A 17,383-nucleotide genomic window follows, 5' to 3' on the forward strand; every position below is an offset into this window, starting at 1 on the left:
TTTGTAAGCTCTTTGTGACCATCGCTTCAGCAGTTGAATGAAACCAAGAAGATATGAGGAAAATCCTACAGAAACAGCTGGTCTTTATTTGGGGTTAATTAGAATAATTGCATTGATGACAGCTGTATGATAATTACTTTTGAACATGAGATTGAATGTGATTGGTTCATTCTGAACACAGCCACATCCCCAATTATAAAAGGGTGTGCATACACACGTATGCAACCAGATTATTGTAAGTTTTTTTATTTTTCCGATTTTTCCCTAAAATGTTTCTGATTGCTTTTCACTTAATTTTTATACGCTGTAATTTCACATTGAGGGTGGAAAAAAGTAACTGTAGAAAAATATAACGCAGAAAGATTTAGACCTGAATTCATACCTTTGTTTATTTTATTCTTCCAGTGTACACATTCACAAGAAACAACACTCATAATAGAATAAATATATTCCTTTACCATCCAAAATACAACTTATATGTACAGCACAGCACTCATTCGAATTTCCTTTCATAGTAGTGAAGTGAAATTATAGTGTATGTCCAGCATTAATGGTAAGATGTTAAGGTCAATATAGAAGGTTACAAAATCACAATCAATCAATCAATCAATCAATCAATCAATAAATAAATAAATAAATAAGGATACATAGATAAATGGATAGATAGTCTTGTCTCAATGACAAAATACGGATTGTTTTTTTTTCTTTTTACATTTGACTACAATATTCAATACTTATTTGAAATTTGAATTTGAGTTGCTCATTCAGACGACCAACATCACAACACAGATTGTGCAGGTTTAAAGCTCGACTACTTTACTAGGTCTATTTTCTCTATAGCTGTACCAAATACACTGCCATACAGTCAACTGTAAGTTGTATTTTGGTTGACATAACCTACACGGGATACAAGGCACCCTGTGTAACAAAAATAGCCAAAATGTTGATGAATTAATGGAAAATTAAGCTAAATCCATCACTGAAGTCACCTTTCCTTCAATTGACAACTAATAGCTAAGTGAAAAAAACAGTAAACTACCTGACAAATTTGTTCTCAAACAATTTGGTTTCATTAAGCAGCCTGAGCCATTTGTCTTGTTTCTTCCTAATAGATAAGAACAGACGGATGAATAACCTCTTGGATTAAAATGCATATTGGGCAGACTAAGAAAAAAATAGTGTTTATCAGTTTTACCATACAGCTCTATCGACAAGACAAGTTTAATTAATTATAAAGTACTTGATATAAAAAGTAGTGAGGCTACCACCCTGGGTATAGTGTGGAAAGGAAACGGCTTTAGAATCAGCTGTCAGCATTGAGAGTTTTACATATGAAAAGTTGACACTGCGAGAATCTTGCATCACATTTTGAGAATCGCAACTTTCTTTTTAATGCCAGTTCGACAGTATGAACGTGTTGCCAAATCTGTGTGGCTTACAACTTACAGTTGACTGTAATGTGATAACGTATTTGGACGGCTCTAGCAAGGATTAAAGTGAGAAAAAAAAATGTAGGTATTTTGGTATATTGTGAAAGGGGAGTTATTAAAAAAGAAACTATATATACGCAGGTAAGGAACTACTCTTACTTTCTGTGCTTTTAAGCCATGTAGAAGCATTGCTAGAACTTTGATAGTTTCTTCATGGTGTTTTTTTGTGTTGCGTCATGCGTACTGTTGTTCTGCTCAAATTTTGGACATAGAATGTCACACAGATGTCGAAAAACATTTACAACAACCTCCCAATTTCACGCTGCACTTGTTGAGGAGCATCGGGGCCATGCAGGGGAGCGAAGATAACTTGTATGAAAACATAGCAATGAATTTTCCACTAATTACGTGATAGTGTTCTCTGTGCATACCCTCGTATATACTGCACTGATCACATCGATCACAAAGACCTCCACTAGGTCGCTATGACAGAAATCCATTGTAGTGACAGAGAGCTTTAATCTGTGGCTTTAGAGTAGGGAGTAAAGTAACATTAACCAGGGAACGGCTTCATGGCTTCAAATGTTTTGGCTTTGAACCCAATGATCCCAAAAGCACAATGTATTCACCAGATTAAATTATACAACTTTATCCATATAAATAAAAAGAAAATTATAACTTGCTCCTGTACTCATCAGATATGTCATTAATGTCTTAGAAGAATAGTAGATGAGAAAGACCAACAACAATAAACCAAGTTTCGTAATTTCCGGACTACCACTGTGAAAAAAAAGGCTACACATAAAGCATATTGCTGCTTATTGATTTTAAATATTGTCACATATACACACGCCCAGTAGGCTCTAAGCTGGCATTTAGTAAGGGAATGTATGAAAGGTAGACGTCTATGGGTGATTGAAAAACTGAATAAATAAATAAATAAATAAATAAATAAATAAAGAATTAAATACCACCCACAGATTTCACTGTTCCACTCCTAAAGAACTCTCCAAATGATAACATTTTCATTTCCCCATTAAGACGTCCCAGACTGCTGGGTTGTACCATTCTGTATATCCGTTTTAGGCAGGACCAAATGAAAGAAGGTGGTCTGATGGGTTGGAGGTGCCACAGGTGGGTTTAAGAACGCAAGAGATGATCAAACCATCATGGGGTAAATTTAAAAAAAAAAAAAAAAAACGTGTTGGATGGAAACTGCAAAAATGATGCAACCATGGAACTTTAGTTTAGTACAAAGCAAAAAGAGCAAGCAGTAAGCAGCACACGCGAAACAAACCAAATCAGAAAGCAGAGAGATGGAAGAAATGAACAGAGTGCTGAAAACAGAGGGGAAAGGAGGACAGTTACACCTACAATGATAACATCTATCCACAAAACATTATCTAATCTGAATGGTCCGAAGTAGAGGCTTGGGTAATTTAATTCCCTGTCGACATGAGACAGTCGAGATCCACCAACGAGGCTCCTTCCCCCAAGAAACTGGATGGCTTTTTGGAGTCTTCAGTGGGCACGGATGAGGATACGTCAGCTGTGGATGAATGCAGGAACAGATAAGTGAGAACTAAAATGTGACAGTTACATAAAATATGAAAAAGGCAGAACTGTGTATAAACTGTTTGTCATAGACAAAACTAGGTGGCCTAGGAGACAAAACAATTTCCATAACTAAAAGCTCACTGTGGCACAATACATTACGCTTCCCTTAACTGACATTATTTAACACATTTGTTAATTGATTTTTTAAAATCCCAATACGCCAAATAATAATATACACTTGTATTAACCAATGTTCGTACCATCAATGAGTAAAATGAAGTCATAATGTCCAACCTGAACCCACAGCTTAATTAACATGCTTGTGGTTGTTAACTGGCAAAATTCGGAACGAGGATGAAGAGTATGATCTAATATTTATCAGGAGATCAGATTTCAGTAATTTATCAACTTAGGACCAGGCTTCAATAAAATTTTTGCTAATTTATGTGGACTTATCTTTTACTGTGTTTCACTGACATTTAAACAGACTTCAGTACATCAACTGAGGCATTTGTTTACGACTTATGGCTACGTTCTTTGTTTATATGGCGGCGTTTCTTTTGTCAGATTTGAATGGCTAGTTTTATTTGTTAAATTTATAGGTTTGTGTTAGGCCTGGGTTTGGCAAAATTCTCACGATAGTACTCTTAGTCCCTGACCTAGTGAACTAGCATGAGGATGTGTTTTTGAGTGAGACTACAAAGCACTTCTATAAGTCTGGATAAGTCGACTGCTATACGCTATAAATGTGATGAAAAAATACAATTTAAACTTGACCGTATAATCCAAGTATAAAAGTGCAAATCGATCAAGTCTGCGCTGACATTAGCTAATATTCTAATGCATAAATTTACACACACTCACGAGGAGCACAAGTAGGACATGAAAGATTTTCCGAAATTACAGGATTTTTATGAATACTAAATTTCTTGTGTAAACACTCCTACAAACGATTGATGAATAAATCTGCTCATATCCAGCTTGATAAATGAGGCTCACTGTTAGTTAAGGGAAATTTAATGCAAAGTGTGACTATGATCAATTTATTAGAAAGTTAAAAAGACTGTTTGTTCATTGGTCATACCCTCTGCAGGAACCCCCCAAGCAGCCGAGTTTCCTCCATCACCAAAGGGGTCAGCTTTTGCTGAGGCATCAGTGGGAGCTGCCGGAGCACCCCAGGGATCATTAGTTGAAAGTGGCGAAGAGGCTAAAAGTGGGTGAAAAAAATGCACAGAAAGTAAACTGTTAAAAAGTATTATGATACAGAGGAAAAAAAAAAACACAAAGTGGACTTCTACTCTGCCTTTATCTAATTATATTGGAAAGTACTAAACTAGTACGTTTATTTGTCATGACCTGTATTAATGCAGCATCAAGCCAATCCAACACTCAGGTACTTCACCAGAAGCTAGCTAAACCAGTCTGCTGTACTCAGAGTAAAAGTGATGATGAAAATATAACATACGAGACAAAGTGACGTGATATTAGTTGCTTCTGATGTAGCAGGAAAGAACAAAGAGGTGAGAGCTCATATTATTCTGATCAGATATTTAAAGCTGCAGTAAGATGTGTAAAGTGTAAGATTTACACCATTACTTCCAAAACTGTCAGGTGTCATTTGGTGGAAGTATTTTGTCTTCTCAGATACGATATGCCAAAATGGAAGTTTGGCTTCACACTGAGCTGATGGCAGTGAGTAGAGGTGCAAGACTCCCACAGATATTAATTTTGGTTTGCATCTGACCTCGATATTTCTTAGTTGGTTCTATTTCCAAAACTAACCAAAAATGAGTCTTTATATGTGTTGCAAAGTGCCAATTTTGCAACCTGTTGTGATCAATATGTGCCCAGTTACTGAAAATGGCCTTTGTTTGTCCTAAGAACTTCACATCTGACCATCCAATCCATCAACTTTTTTTGCTGGGTCCCACGGGATCCCAGTTCCGATACAAAGCTCTACTGCTCTAGCTAGCACCCCAAAAAACAGGCCAGAGAACACAAATAACAAAATACAAGTAAAAAAAAAAACAGATCAGGTAATAAAAATAGACATGCCGAAAGCAACGAGGTTACATTTGAGCTTGTTCTCCACTTTGTCTTTTAGCTAGGCAGCTCTAGTTATCCTGCAAGCATTAATCCCCAAATCTCTAAATCAAACATCCAGCGGCTTTAAGAACCTTAGCGATAAGCCTTATCTTTCAGCAAGACTTGTAGTTTTTTTCCATCTCTTTTACATACCTAATGTGCCCCATGGATCAGCTTTGGGCCCTTCACTAAAGGGATCAGTGGGTGACACTGCTGAAGTTCCATTATCCCCACCCCATGGATCCGACTTAGCCAGAGGTGGCGCCGACGGTGTCTCCCAGGGGTCTGATGCTGCAGGAGCAGACTTTTCTGCAGAATCTACTGGTGCACCCCAAGGATCTGTCTTCGCTGGTTGTGAATTTGCTACCAAGTCATTTGACGTGCCCCAGGGGTCATTAGTAGCTACACCTTTGTCTTCTGTAGGGTCTGCTGAATCACCCCATGGACAGTTTCTGGCAGGAGGTGAAATCTTCTCATCTGGTAAACCAGCCCATGGATCGTTAGAAGGATTGGCATTGTCTTTCACTTTATCCGCCGACTCACCCCAAGGATCACTGGAACCCATATTTGAATCTTGGGAGTCATTTGTTGGTGTGCCCCACGGGTCGTTCGTAGCAGGACCCACGGCTTTTGGAGCATCAGCTGGAGCTCCCCAGGGATCCGAGCTGGAAGGAGGTGCTGCAGTTGCTGCTTGTTCCCACAGGTCAGGCTCTGTGTCGCCTTCCTTTGCCTAACAGAAATGTGCACACATTACACGATCTGCATAACATTATGCACCGAAAACAAATTACAACATGGTCAAATCTCATGTTAGAGTTGTCCTCCAAATGCAGAACTCACACGTCTCTCTTCTTCTTTCTTCTTTTCCTCTAGTATCCTCCTCTCTTCCTTTTTCTTTGCCATGCTGGCTGTCAGATCTGCCACTGAGGGGATGTTGTCCAGGGATGGCAGCCCCGTATATGAAGGAATCTCGGTCTTTACTTTGTCACTGGCCTCTGAAGAGGCTAAAAATAATAGACAAAGCCAAAGGAAAATTAAACAAAGAAATTTTAGGATCAAACTCCAAAAGTGGTGCATTGTGGCAGTATTTCTGTACATTGTTGTTCAGTCCCAGAGCCCAGCACAAGTTTATCCTGTATGTAGAGTTCTTGATTTTTTTTATTGGTTGTTAGCAGATAAGAGAGATAAAGAGAAAATACTGGACATTTCAGTAGAAATTGAAACCATTGCCTCATGGGACTTATACAGTAATTTCCAGAAAATTGAATGATTAACAAATTAAGCCATTTTTCTAATAACTCTTTCATGCTTGGTGAATTGCTGAACTCATTGTCATTAAAGAAAACATTACCAGTTGCCAGTTTGTCCTTAGTCTTCATGGCAAACTCTCTCTCTTCTTTACGTTTCTCCTCATCTTGTATAAGTAACAACACTATCTTGGCTTTCTCCCTGACATTCACACCCTGAAGAGAAGACATTATTATTAAAATTCCACACACACATCTCCCAGCAACTAATACATGACTTCCACTGCTCTTATTTACAATGTTTCTACTCTATGGCAGAAACGTCACAGATGCTGCAGTCCTGCACCCATGACATTTAAGTCACATTTAAGAACATTCAATTGGAATAAAACATATGAGACCTCTTTAAAAGTCAGTTTTATTGCTACCTCAGGTAACAGCTCATAGCTTGTGAATTTGTATTTGTTTGCCTCTGTACATTTCTACAAAATCTAAAATCGTATTACATGAACAGCAGCTAAATGAAATTGGTGGCAGCTTGGGAAATTTATCCATTTGTTCATTACTGAATTGAGATACTTGTTCTTGTCTGCGTAAGAATCAGTGCTTCTGCAGAAATAAAACACCAGCCTTGGCTTTGAAAAATGACCCCGAAGTCTGTTCAAAATGGCCGACTGCTACGGAGGAGGACCCTTTACAGTTCTCACAGGAAGAGGTGTAGCCTTCTGAGGGAGTAGGGCATAGCCATGATCACTTCATTACTTCAGTCATTGTAATGAAAACCAAATGAGTAACTGTTTTTTTTTTTTTTTGGAAATTTCACATTCAAGGTAAATCATTAAATATTTATAAATATTATTAAATATTTAATATCTCCTTACTGTGCATGAAGGCAGTGAGTAGTGAGGGGGCAAAAAAGAGAACTGTAGTTTAATTGACCCTTAGGCTAGTCTGTTTTTTTTTTTTTTTAATTATATAACATTACTACTATAACTCCATAACAACAAGCTGTTTGCTAGAGTAAAAAGAAGCACTGCACATACAGTGGGGGCCGAAGGTCTGAGTGAAAATGCTTCTACTTTGCATTCTTTTCTAATTTAATACATCAATTTTGATTACAAATGATATTATTAATGATATGATCCATTTTAGATCAAATCTGTCGGAGCGTCGCCTGATCAGACGCTTCAATAGAAGAGATTAGACATGAAGAAAATCGGACCTTGACTGTACAAAACAGTTAACATGCTCAATATCACACATTTGCTTAAAATAGGGACCTAGAAATAGTGCAGAATCTTCAGTATTATATATTCAAGATATTAAACATTTGCTTTCTTTGCTTTAAATATTTCAAAATTCTAAAACCTTCTATTTATTTTCAATTTTAAATGAAAATAAAATCCCAGCTTTTCAATGTGGTCTCAGACTTTTATAAACCCACTGTAGTTTATATATACTTGGGTGGTGCGTCTGGGTATATGGACACCCGCCCACATTATTTCGACACGTTAAAAAATATTTTGTAGTTTTCTAATAATCTGGTTTAAAAATGTGATTTAACTCTTATGTGGCTGCTACAAGAACAGAGTTAGCATTTAGCTTGTTAGTTACTGTACTTGGTTCAATACTGCAGTTAGATAATGTTAGCTATATACTAAACGTCAATAGAATTGGTTTTCTCTTCGTAAGTTCGTAAGATACCTAATCGCAGTTTCTGCAGCTCTTGGACCTAGTGCAACAAAGTACTTTGCGAGTAGGTGGAGCTGTGTGATATCCACAAGGCCCTGAGCACCCAGTTAAATAAAAGTATTAAAAAGTGTTGCACACCATAAAAAATTAAATACTTTATATTCCAAAAATTGGAGATGTATAATATATGCTCTTTTGTTGAATTGCGTTCAACAGTGTCAATATTTAGCACAGTAAAAAAAATAACATGTAACCTTGTGTAAAGTTATGAAACATTTTCTTTTTTTAGGTATTAATTCATTTTAATGCCTAAAATGTAATTTCTAGAAACAACAAATGCGAGCAAAGAATATTGTTGTCACTACTTTTGTTGTCACACACCTGAGATATAAGCAAGCAGCTCAAAATATCAGTGAATACTTTAATTCAGGTACCTGGTCTTTCCCGTCCTTGTCTGTGAAACGATACTCTATCAGCGGTTTAATAATATGAATGTTCTCCTGACTTTGCTTCGGAATGCGGTCAGAACCGGTTTTCAGGAGACACTCTAGTAGTGTTAAAGACTGCAAACAAAGAAAGAGAAAGAAATTATATATTCGGTTAATAAAGCAATTTATATTCATATTATTTAATACATTATTGAGTTTGATATAAAATTTCTTCATAAAAGTTACATTCCAGCTGCATTAGTTTGTGTATTCTTTTGAATTAGTGCTAAATAATTTACCCAATAAGTGGTAGGATGCATATAAATACAAGATATTAGCATCAAGATAATGTTTACAGACAGTGGGACACCGTGTTTATTGTATTTAGAGCTTAACATCTTCCTTTAAAGCACAGATAGACAAAAGTCTAACACAGTTGCAGATCAGACCATTATTTCAATCATAATGTAGCGAATAGTGAGCCAACATACACATTGATATATATTTTACCATTCATTTATTAAACAAAAAGATCCAATTTTAAAGGTCTTGTTTAGAAAAACTGTGTAAATGTTACTGTAGAATCTGGTGTGAGTTTTGAACTTTTTGACTTCAATGAGAATGGCTATGTTTGCTATGAAACTGCTATGAAAACCAAACACCACTTTCCCACATAGGAACATTAACTAAACTGTGAAACACGGTGGTGGCGGTATCACAGTATGGGGCTGTTTTGAGGCCCTGAGATGAAGACAGCTATGAAGTCTTAATTGTATGGATGGAGTGGATTGTAAAGGATGTCAGATATTCTGCCTGTGACCTGAAGCACAGCAGAAGGTGTGTCTTAACCTTAACCTCAACATGACTTTAAACACACACGTCAGTCTGACCAAGAAAAATGAAAAGAAAGCTTTAAGAAAGAATGGGTCCAAATTTGTCTAAGCCGATATGCAGGACTCATCAACAATGACAGCGGATGATAATTTTGAGAATCTGGAAACACTGACAAAAGCACAAAAAAAAAAAGTCCAGTGCAAAGCTCTCACATATCCCTCATGCTTATTACATGCAGAAAATAACACTAACCAGAATCGAATAATACATTTTATATCTGACGTGAGCACAGATCACCACAGCTTATAACCAAACTGCTGACCAGTGACATTTTGACGACAACACACACGATATTCTACCTTAGAAACTTTGCTAGAAGAGGATAATAAGCAAATACTTGCTCATTTCCCTTAATCTTTATTAATGCACTTAAGTAGCTAACTGTACTAGTTATAAATTATGCTATCTATTTTTTTTTAACCTAGGCAGTTTCTGGGTAAGAAAACATAAGACATATGTTTTATTGAACTTTGGTACATTGGAATTTCTACTAGCTAATGAATAGATATGATTTGTCCACTCCTGTAGTGCTACTGCCTCTCATAGCAGCACGTCAGTGGTGTATAAACATGAACAAATGGAAGCACCTACTCGGTGTGAAAGTGTCATTACAGCACCAGTGTATAAACCTCAAAGTTTAATGAGGCCTATCAGGTTGAGCCTGTTTAATTGGGCTGGTTCAGGTTTCAGGTTTGGCTTGTTCCTTATGTCAGTCAAATTCCTTATTTGTAATTAAAATAATCATTAGATAATTCAGCAGAAAGATAGTTGACAGATTATTTGAATATAAGTCTAGGGACACTTCTCAACTTTACATTGTGTCAAATATTGCTGGGATTGTAAAAAAAAAAACAGTCTTGCTGAAGGAAATGCCAGCAAAGGACTGAATTATTTAACATGCTGTAATAAGATAGACAGCTAGCAAACCAGGCTTTCAAAACTTTTAGAGATTTAGATTTTAAATGCCCAAATTGACTAATTTACTGATGTAAGGTACCCTTTGTGGCCTTTGTGGCCTTAAAGGCCTCCTGAAGCTAAACTACCATGTGCGGCTGTAGTAGTACCTTATTTCCTAATCAGCATATAGAGCTCAAAACAAATATGATCCAAACAATAAAAACATATTTATAGTATTTGTTATTGCAGTGGTTGGGCTTCTAGTCAACGTGTATGCATCAGTATTGAATTACTATTTAAGTTTCGCTGAACTCAGCAATTAAAGGCAACCTTAAAGAGAGGAATAATTTAACAGTGAATGATTCTGATAGCCGAATTGTATTCTTCGTATTCTTTATCCATCTTCTTTTGAGCCCTCCGCCCTCACCTTGTATACATGCCGCCAGTTTTTGTCATCGTTCAGGCGCTTCCACAACATTCCCATAATTTCGTTGCATGCCACCACGTTGTAGGTCAGGTCCGAGATGTCCGCCATCTGTGAGCTGGACGGCCCCCAGGGGTCATTAGAGGTCGCCTCTCTCACCTAGAAAACACAAGTGAAGCCCAGTCACTAAAGCATATGAGCTTTGAGAACTCCAGCTCTAAGTTAGAAATACCACTCAATGAGCCTCACTAGAAAATCTTACAACACTGTGTGAATGAATACACCACACTTAGTGTAGGGTATAAAATTAACATTAAGGAGATTCACTGACTAAAAGAAAGTGGACTGAACGAACACACACACACACACACACACATACATATATACACACACAACTGAGCATCCTCCATCCTCTTTGCAATTTTTTTGCACGTTACATTATGCTGCTACAATATTTATTATACTGTACATAGGCTGCTACTCTTATGTTTACACTATTTCAGCTACTTATATTGTACTCTTTGCACTATTCTCACTAGATTCACTTTCTAATAGAACTGTGTACTGGTCGGCGCTGCACTGGGACTTACTGTGCCCATTGTCTATCCCAGTAGTCATTGTACTGTCTTGTTCTGTCTGCACATGTTTGCACTTGTGCACTTTATGTATAAATTTATGTAGTCCCTTGTAGTTCTGTGTTGTTCTGTGTTTGTCTTATGCAGCACCTTGGTCCTGGAGAAACGTTGTTTTGTTTCACTACGTACTAACTGGCTGTAGATGGTTGAAATGACAATAAACTTCACTTGACTTGATTGAAACGGAGCTAATGATTTTTGCAGGAGCAAAAATAATGACAATAAAGGTCTTCCTTACCTTCACCTCAGCCTCAGAGAAATTCTGAACGAGATTTTTGAGGGTTCTACGTATCATTGACTGGGTCATGGTACCTGGTGTGTTACCTACAATGCTTGATAAGGAAAAAGGATAAAAGAAGAACAGTGTAAGGAAACCAACATGTAATTACACAGACATGTAGCCATTTGACAGATGCAACTTGGTTACACAAAGTGACTTACAAGTCAGACACAATACAGTCGTTATAGAAGCTAGATTTCACCAACTGACCAGAAAGGAGTGAAAGATATATTCTTCTACTCCTGCTGGATTTCTAAATATGCAATCACGTTTCTTCTCAAACGTAAAACACTAACTGTATGAGTGTGGTAGATAGATAGCGATTGTTTTTTTTTTTGTTTTTTTTTTTAAATCAAATCTCCTTCTTGCATGGGCTGCACAGCTTCTTAGGAGAGAATATGGTTTTCACAGGGGTGGAATTTTTCAATAAACTACCACGACGACAAACCGAAAAATTCCTCTCTCTTATTTCATATTTAATATCACAAGTATAATAACGTATAGCACTCATCTGGATCCTGTGCTGAAAAAGAATCTGCCAGATCTCTTAACTTGGATATTGTAAATACCATTTCATTGTTCTCACAGTCATAGTTTAAGTTAGTGTTAAGTATCTTGTTCTTTTTTTTTGTATTAATGCTGCCATTTCCACTTCAGTATTATTGCTGTACTGATGACAGTCACCACACAAGTAATATCTGGTCAGTGATGCTTGTATAGACGCTTTCCATTGATGGACGGGGTAGAGGAGTGTCTGACAAACAGCGCTAGACAGGCTACAGTCAGGGTAGCAGTTGTATCTGATAAAAAGGCAAATAAATATAGGTATAAGCTGGGTGTACCTAATAAACTGGTAAAAGAGTGCATATGAATCCTATACTAGGGTGAATTCAGGTATACTGCAACATCAGGTAAATTGGGACCGTTCATTTCAGCAGCATTTATTTTCTGGCCTGATATGTACAAGTCAAAACTTATGTTTCGTGTGACATCATATCAAGAGGGTGTGGTCAGCATCAAACAGGAAGCTGAACCCTAACATCTCGAGGAAAAATGACATGCTTTGTTTATTTTTTTTGGAAACTGTCATAACTAAAATATCTCACACATATTTATAATGCAGATAGACATAATGTACATACTGTACTCTGCTGTAACAGAAAAAGCATAACATTTGTTCAAATCATGCACAGATGTTTTCAAGCAGTCCCACATGACCTCACACGGCTTGTTAATTTGAGACAGCATGGTTCACGATAATTAGGACAGCCTTAAAATACAATAAGTGGAGAAAGGAAAAGTGAAGGGATGGATATAATGGATGCGTGAAACACCAACAACTGTGGTGAAATGATGCACTGATGGATTTTATGTGCATTAACTGGTGTTTTTATGAGGCATCTTAAGAAGCAGGGGAATAAGACAGACTGGGGAATTGAGAACAATACCTAGACCTAGTAAGACTTTTAGTGAGTGTACTGAGTTCATATCATTTTAGAGATTCACACTGATGTTCATTATTATTATTATTATCATTATTATTATTATTTTGGAAAATCCTGTGTTTTGCTGCTACTGCAAGGAATAAATTATAAAATGCTACTTACCTTTTAGTGCTGTGCTTTTAAGATGATTCTCACCTACTCTGTTAAACTGAATTTGAAAACTACTGAACATTTTCTAAACCCTGTTATTGTTGTTACTGTTGTAAGAATTATAATTATAGAATTATAGAAATGTTACTTAGGCCAACATCTTACTATTTTGTCAATTTTACTGATGTGTTCAGAAAATATTGTTATAGTGATGATGACTTTTAGTGATGAAATTTATTTACTGATGCCATGAATAAGTATGCTAATAAATAAATAAATAAATAAATAAAACATTGTCACTGAGAATGAAAATCCCAAACTGTTGAAAATACACATCCTAGATTACCAGACATCATTAAAAAATGGTTTTCATTCTGTCTTGGGGAAAAAATGGTAAACTATGCCTCCTGAGGATTTCAGAAATGTAACATATGTTAGGTATTATGTTTTATTAATTGCAAGACATACTATTATATAGTTATATAGTATTTAATTAACAACCTATACCACCTCCTGCACATTCAGCCATTTTAATATCCATCCATCCATCCATTTTCTGTACCGTTTTTCCTACACAGGGTCATGGAGCCTATCCCAGGGAACTCGGGGCACACCCTTGACGGGGTGCCAACCCATCACAGGGCACAACCGCACACCCAGACACACACCACGGACAATTTGGAAATGTCAATCAGAGTAAGAAAATAGACATGGCTAAAGGAGAAGGCTAGCTTTTTGATATGATAGGATACAGTTATTGAGTTATCCATCCATCCATTCTCTGTTCTGCTTATTCTACACAGGGCTGCAGGGAGCCTGAAGCCTATCCTAGGGAACTCGGGGCACCAACCCATCACAGGGCACAATCACACACATTCATGACAATCTGGAGATTCCAATCAGCCTAAAAACATGTGTTTGGACTGGGGGAGGAAACCCCCAAAGCACAGGGAGAACATGCACACTCCACACTCACAGGGTGGAGGTGGGATTCGAACCCCAACCCAAGAGGTGCAGGACAAGCATGCTAACCACTAAGCCACCGTGTTATTAACCAATCACTAATATAATAATAATTATTATTAGATTATATTATTATAGCTGGACTATGAGTCAGGGTTCTAATGAGATGATGAGATGCATACACTGCTGTAAATCCAGAACCTGCACCTGCACCTGCACCTGCACAGGGCGAGCTGGTTTTTAGAGTATAACCAGATTCAGGTTTTTAGGTTTTCATGCTCTAACCAGCTTGACCAGGACTGAACCAGTAACCAGGATAAATCAGCTCAGACCAGGATCTTTTCCAGGAAACTGCGTGTGAATAGAGCAGCGTGCAGAAACCGCTAGCAGCGCGTGCACTAGCAGTAAACACCCAGTGTGAAGCTGCCACACACACTTTATTTATCTGCTGCAACATCCCTGGCATGGGAAACACACACACACACACACACACACACACAGCATCACTAAACCCGGATGGTGCACTTTGTGCCATCATGGAGAGGATGCTAGCTTGATAAAAGCCTCCCTTGGACAGGAGGAGAATAACAAACACACAGCTGCACATGGTGTTGTTTTGTATTATTTCAGCAATAAAATGATTATTAATACTAACCTTTGAGAAACTGGATGGATAGATGGACGGATCGGATGGATGGATGGATGGATGACAGGGACGACTGGAAGCTGAGACTCCCCGAACCCAGGGGTAATTTCCGCTTCCGGTTGCTGCTACCTGAGAAAAGCCAACAAACAGCGCCAGAGACTCTGCCTCCCCTCGACACAGACACAGGAAGAGCCAGCTGAAAGCTCCCCTGGGCTGAAAGTGTTTAGAGATGTGTTTATTTACTCCAAGCTGTTGTGTTGGAGTAAATAAACACATCTCTAAACACATCCCACTCAACCTCCTGAGCCTCTAGATACCTGGAGGTTGATGTCTAGAGATAACGCCGTTTTTATGGAAGATTTAAACGACTGTATTCATTAGAGATGAAGTATTTGAATCATTTGAGTCGTTTGAGTCATTTCAGTCTGCTCAGTTAAACGATTCGTTCAGATTCACTCAGCAATCCCAGACAGCACAGTGGCACTGAGGCAGCACTGATGGTGGAGTAGCTTTCGGTTAATGATGAAAAATTAATAATGAATAGACACTATACTGATTGTGGAAGATGGTTGGGAAATGTGAAATGTGTGAATGAATCATGAAATGTGTGAATGAATCAACATAGTGATGCAGCATAGTGATCTCCACTGGTGCTGCCAAGGGGGCAACTGGTGTTACAACAACAACCACAACCACAATAAATAATAATAATAATAATAATAATAATGATAATAATCATAACCACCATCATCATCACCATCATCATCATCATCATAGTCATCATCATCATCATCACCATTATAATTTATTTTACATAACATCTTTCTTACACACTTACATAGACAAAAACAGTGTAACAACACGAAACCCTTTTTTAAAAAAAAAAAATTCAGGTTGCTCCAGCATTCCCCATACTAGGTGGGGCAAAGACTTGATGATGCCATTCTTATTTATGGCTGTTTCTACGGTAACAGAGAGTAGGCCAAATATTAAGCTCACCACTCTCTGTATGGTACATGGTGGCTAGTGCCCCTAAAATTGAGCTAATTAGGCTTTTTTTATTTATTAATTTTCATTACAGTGAAAGAATGTATTAGCCAGAGTGCAGCTTATAAACAGACTAGAGATATCTTACAGAATGGAGCTCTTGTGTAGCTGCTTTGTTTTTACAGGTATATTCCTGTAGCTAATACACAGTAAACCATATCTCTTCTGTATTGTCTTCATCATACTGACTCAGCAGGTTAGTGATGAAGTTTGGCTGCTGCTTTTGGCATGGAGAAAACAAGTAGAACTTGATGCCAATGTTGTCAATGGGCACGCCTCCTTCGCCAACAAGTCTAGTCCTTTTCATTACTTTTGATCATCTGCTGGTTACATTATTTATATGGATAATTCCATATAAGTCCTACAAACATTCAACTATTCATTCTTGAGGTCTTGAGCTCTTGAGATCTTGGATGGACACATGGCCCAGAAAACACAATGTCTCTTCCACCTAGTGGCATAAAAATAAAGGATATGTCTATTATTAGGACTTAATAATATTAAATATTAATAATACTTAATCCACTTGCCTGAAGACATCCAGCATGTAGATGCAGCACACGCAGTCGTAAGAGTGCTGCCCCTTTGTGCACATTTCAGTATGCCGGGGTCAGACCCTTGATTTCAAGCTGTGTAGTCTGTTGTGTCGTAGTAACCTGTTTGTCTGGTACCACAGGCCCAGTTTGATGGATAGTGGGTATGGAGTTCCGTCAGTAATATTAACTGGCAGAACAATCAACTGTTCAGACATAATTGGGCTACCGGTACATACTGGTGCTACATAATCTGTTGGATGTGCTGCAAGTGTCATCCAGCAGTAATGTTGGAAATTCTGTAGCTGTAGATTTGGCCAATCGTGCACCTCCTGTCCCAAAGTGTTTGTCGCTGGCCTGGCTGTGAACCAAACTGGACAGTGAGTTTTAAGAAAATATCACAAGCGTATGCCAATTAGAAAATCTCAAACATTTATTGATCTATTTAGTCATATTAAAGAAGTTGGAAAAGAACTTACCAGCTTGACCTGCTCAGCTTGTGTTTTGGTAGCAGGTAGCTGGTCTAAGACTAAGCTGGATTAGTGAAGCATTAGTGAAGGAAGCGTTGCTAATAATAAATTCCAACTGGAGAATGATGAGAGGGAAAATCTTTCACCTGAAATAGCCTTAGCCAGAATTGGAAGTTGAAAGTAGCTAGCTAGTGGACTATTTATTGAGTTATTGAACTTAGAAATGCAGATTTACTGCCAACTTTTGACAGTAGAGAGGAAAATATCATCATTGTTATGAATTACATTACCAGGCATTTAAAAAAAACAAACAAAAAACTTTGTAATCCAATAAATAATCCAATAAACATTTTGTCTGATAATAATATAAAGTTTTATGTTTCATTGATAAGACAAAGTTTTCCGGTCTGTTTTTCAGTTCACTGGATTAATTTGACAGTGTTGTATGATAGTAAAAGAAATTTTTAAGTAATTTTAAAGTAATTGAAGAAACATTCTTCTGTAAAATTCTTATTAAACCTTCAACATTGTTTCGATATTAATCAGGATGCCTATGTGAT

At 37.4% G+C, this 17,383-nt stretch overlaps 1 protein-coding gene across 1 annotated transcript; it reads right to left on the minus strand.

The window, feature by feature from the left end:
- Positions 1-363: 363 nt before the first annotated feature.
- epn1b (epsin 1b) lies at positions 364-15,516 on the minus strand. Its single transcript, XM_026927862.3, has 9 exons — positions 14,783-15,516; positions 11,528-11,621; positions 10,658-10,813; positions 8,446-8,574; positions 6,424-6,535; positions 5,913-6,076; positions 5,226-5,802; positions 4,072-4,194; positions 364-2,979 (listed from the first exon to the last, which is right to left on the minus strand). Exons 2-9 carry the CDS (start codon positions 11,594-11,596, stop codon positions 2,870-2,872), a joined length of 1,440 nt encoding a protein of 479 aa, XP_026783663.1. The 5' UTR covers positions 11,597-11,621; positions 14,783-15,516; the 3' UTR covers positions 364-2,869.
- Between the last annotated feature and the right edge of the window lie 1,867 nt (positions 15,517-17,383).

Source organism: Pangasianodon hypophthalmus, chromosome 29 (genome assembly GCF_027358585.1).
Source record: "Pangasianodon hypophthalmus isolate fPanHyp1 chromosome 29, fPanHyp1.pri, whole genome shotgun sequence".
In the NCBI taxonomy this organism is placed as follows: Eukaryota; Metazoa; Chordata; class Actinopteri; order Siluriformes; family Pangasiidae; genus Pangasianodon; species Pangasianodon hypophthalmus.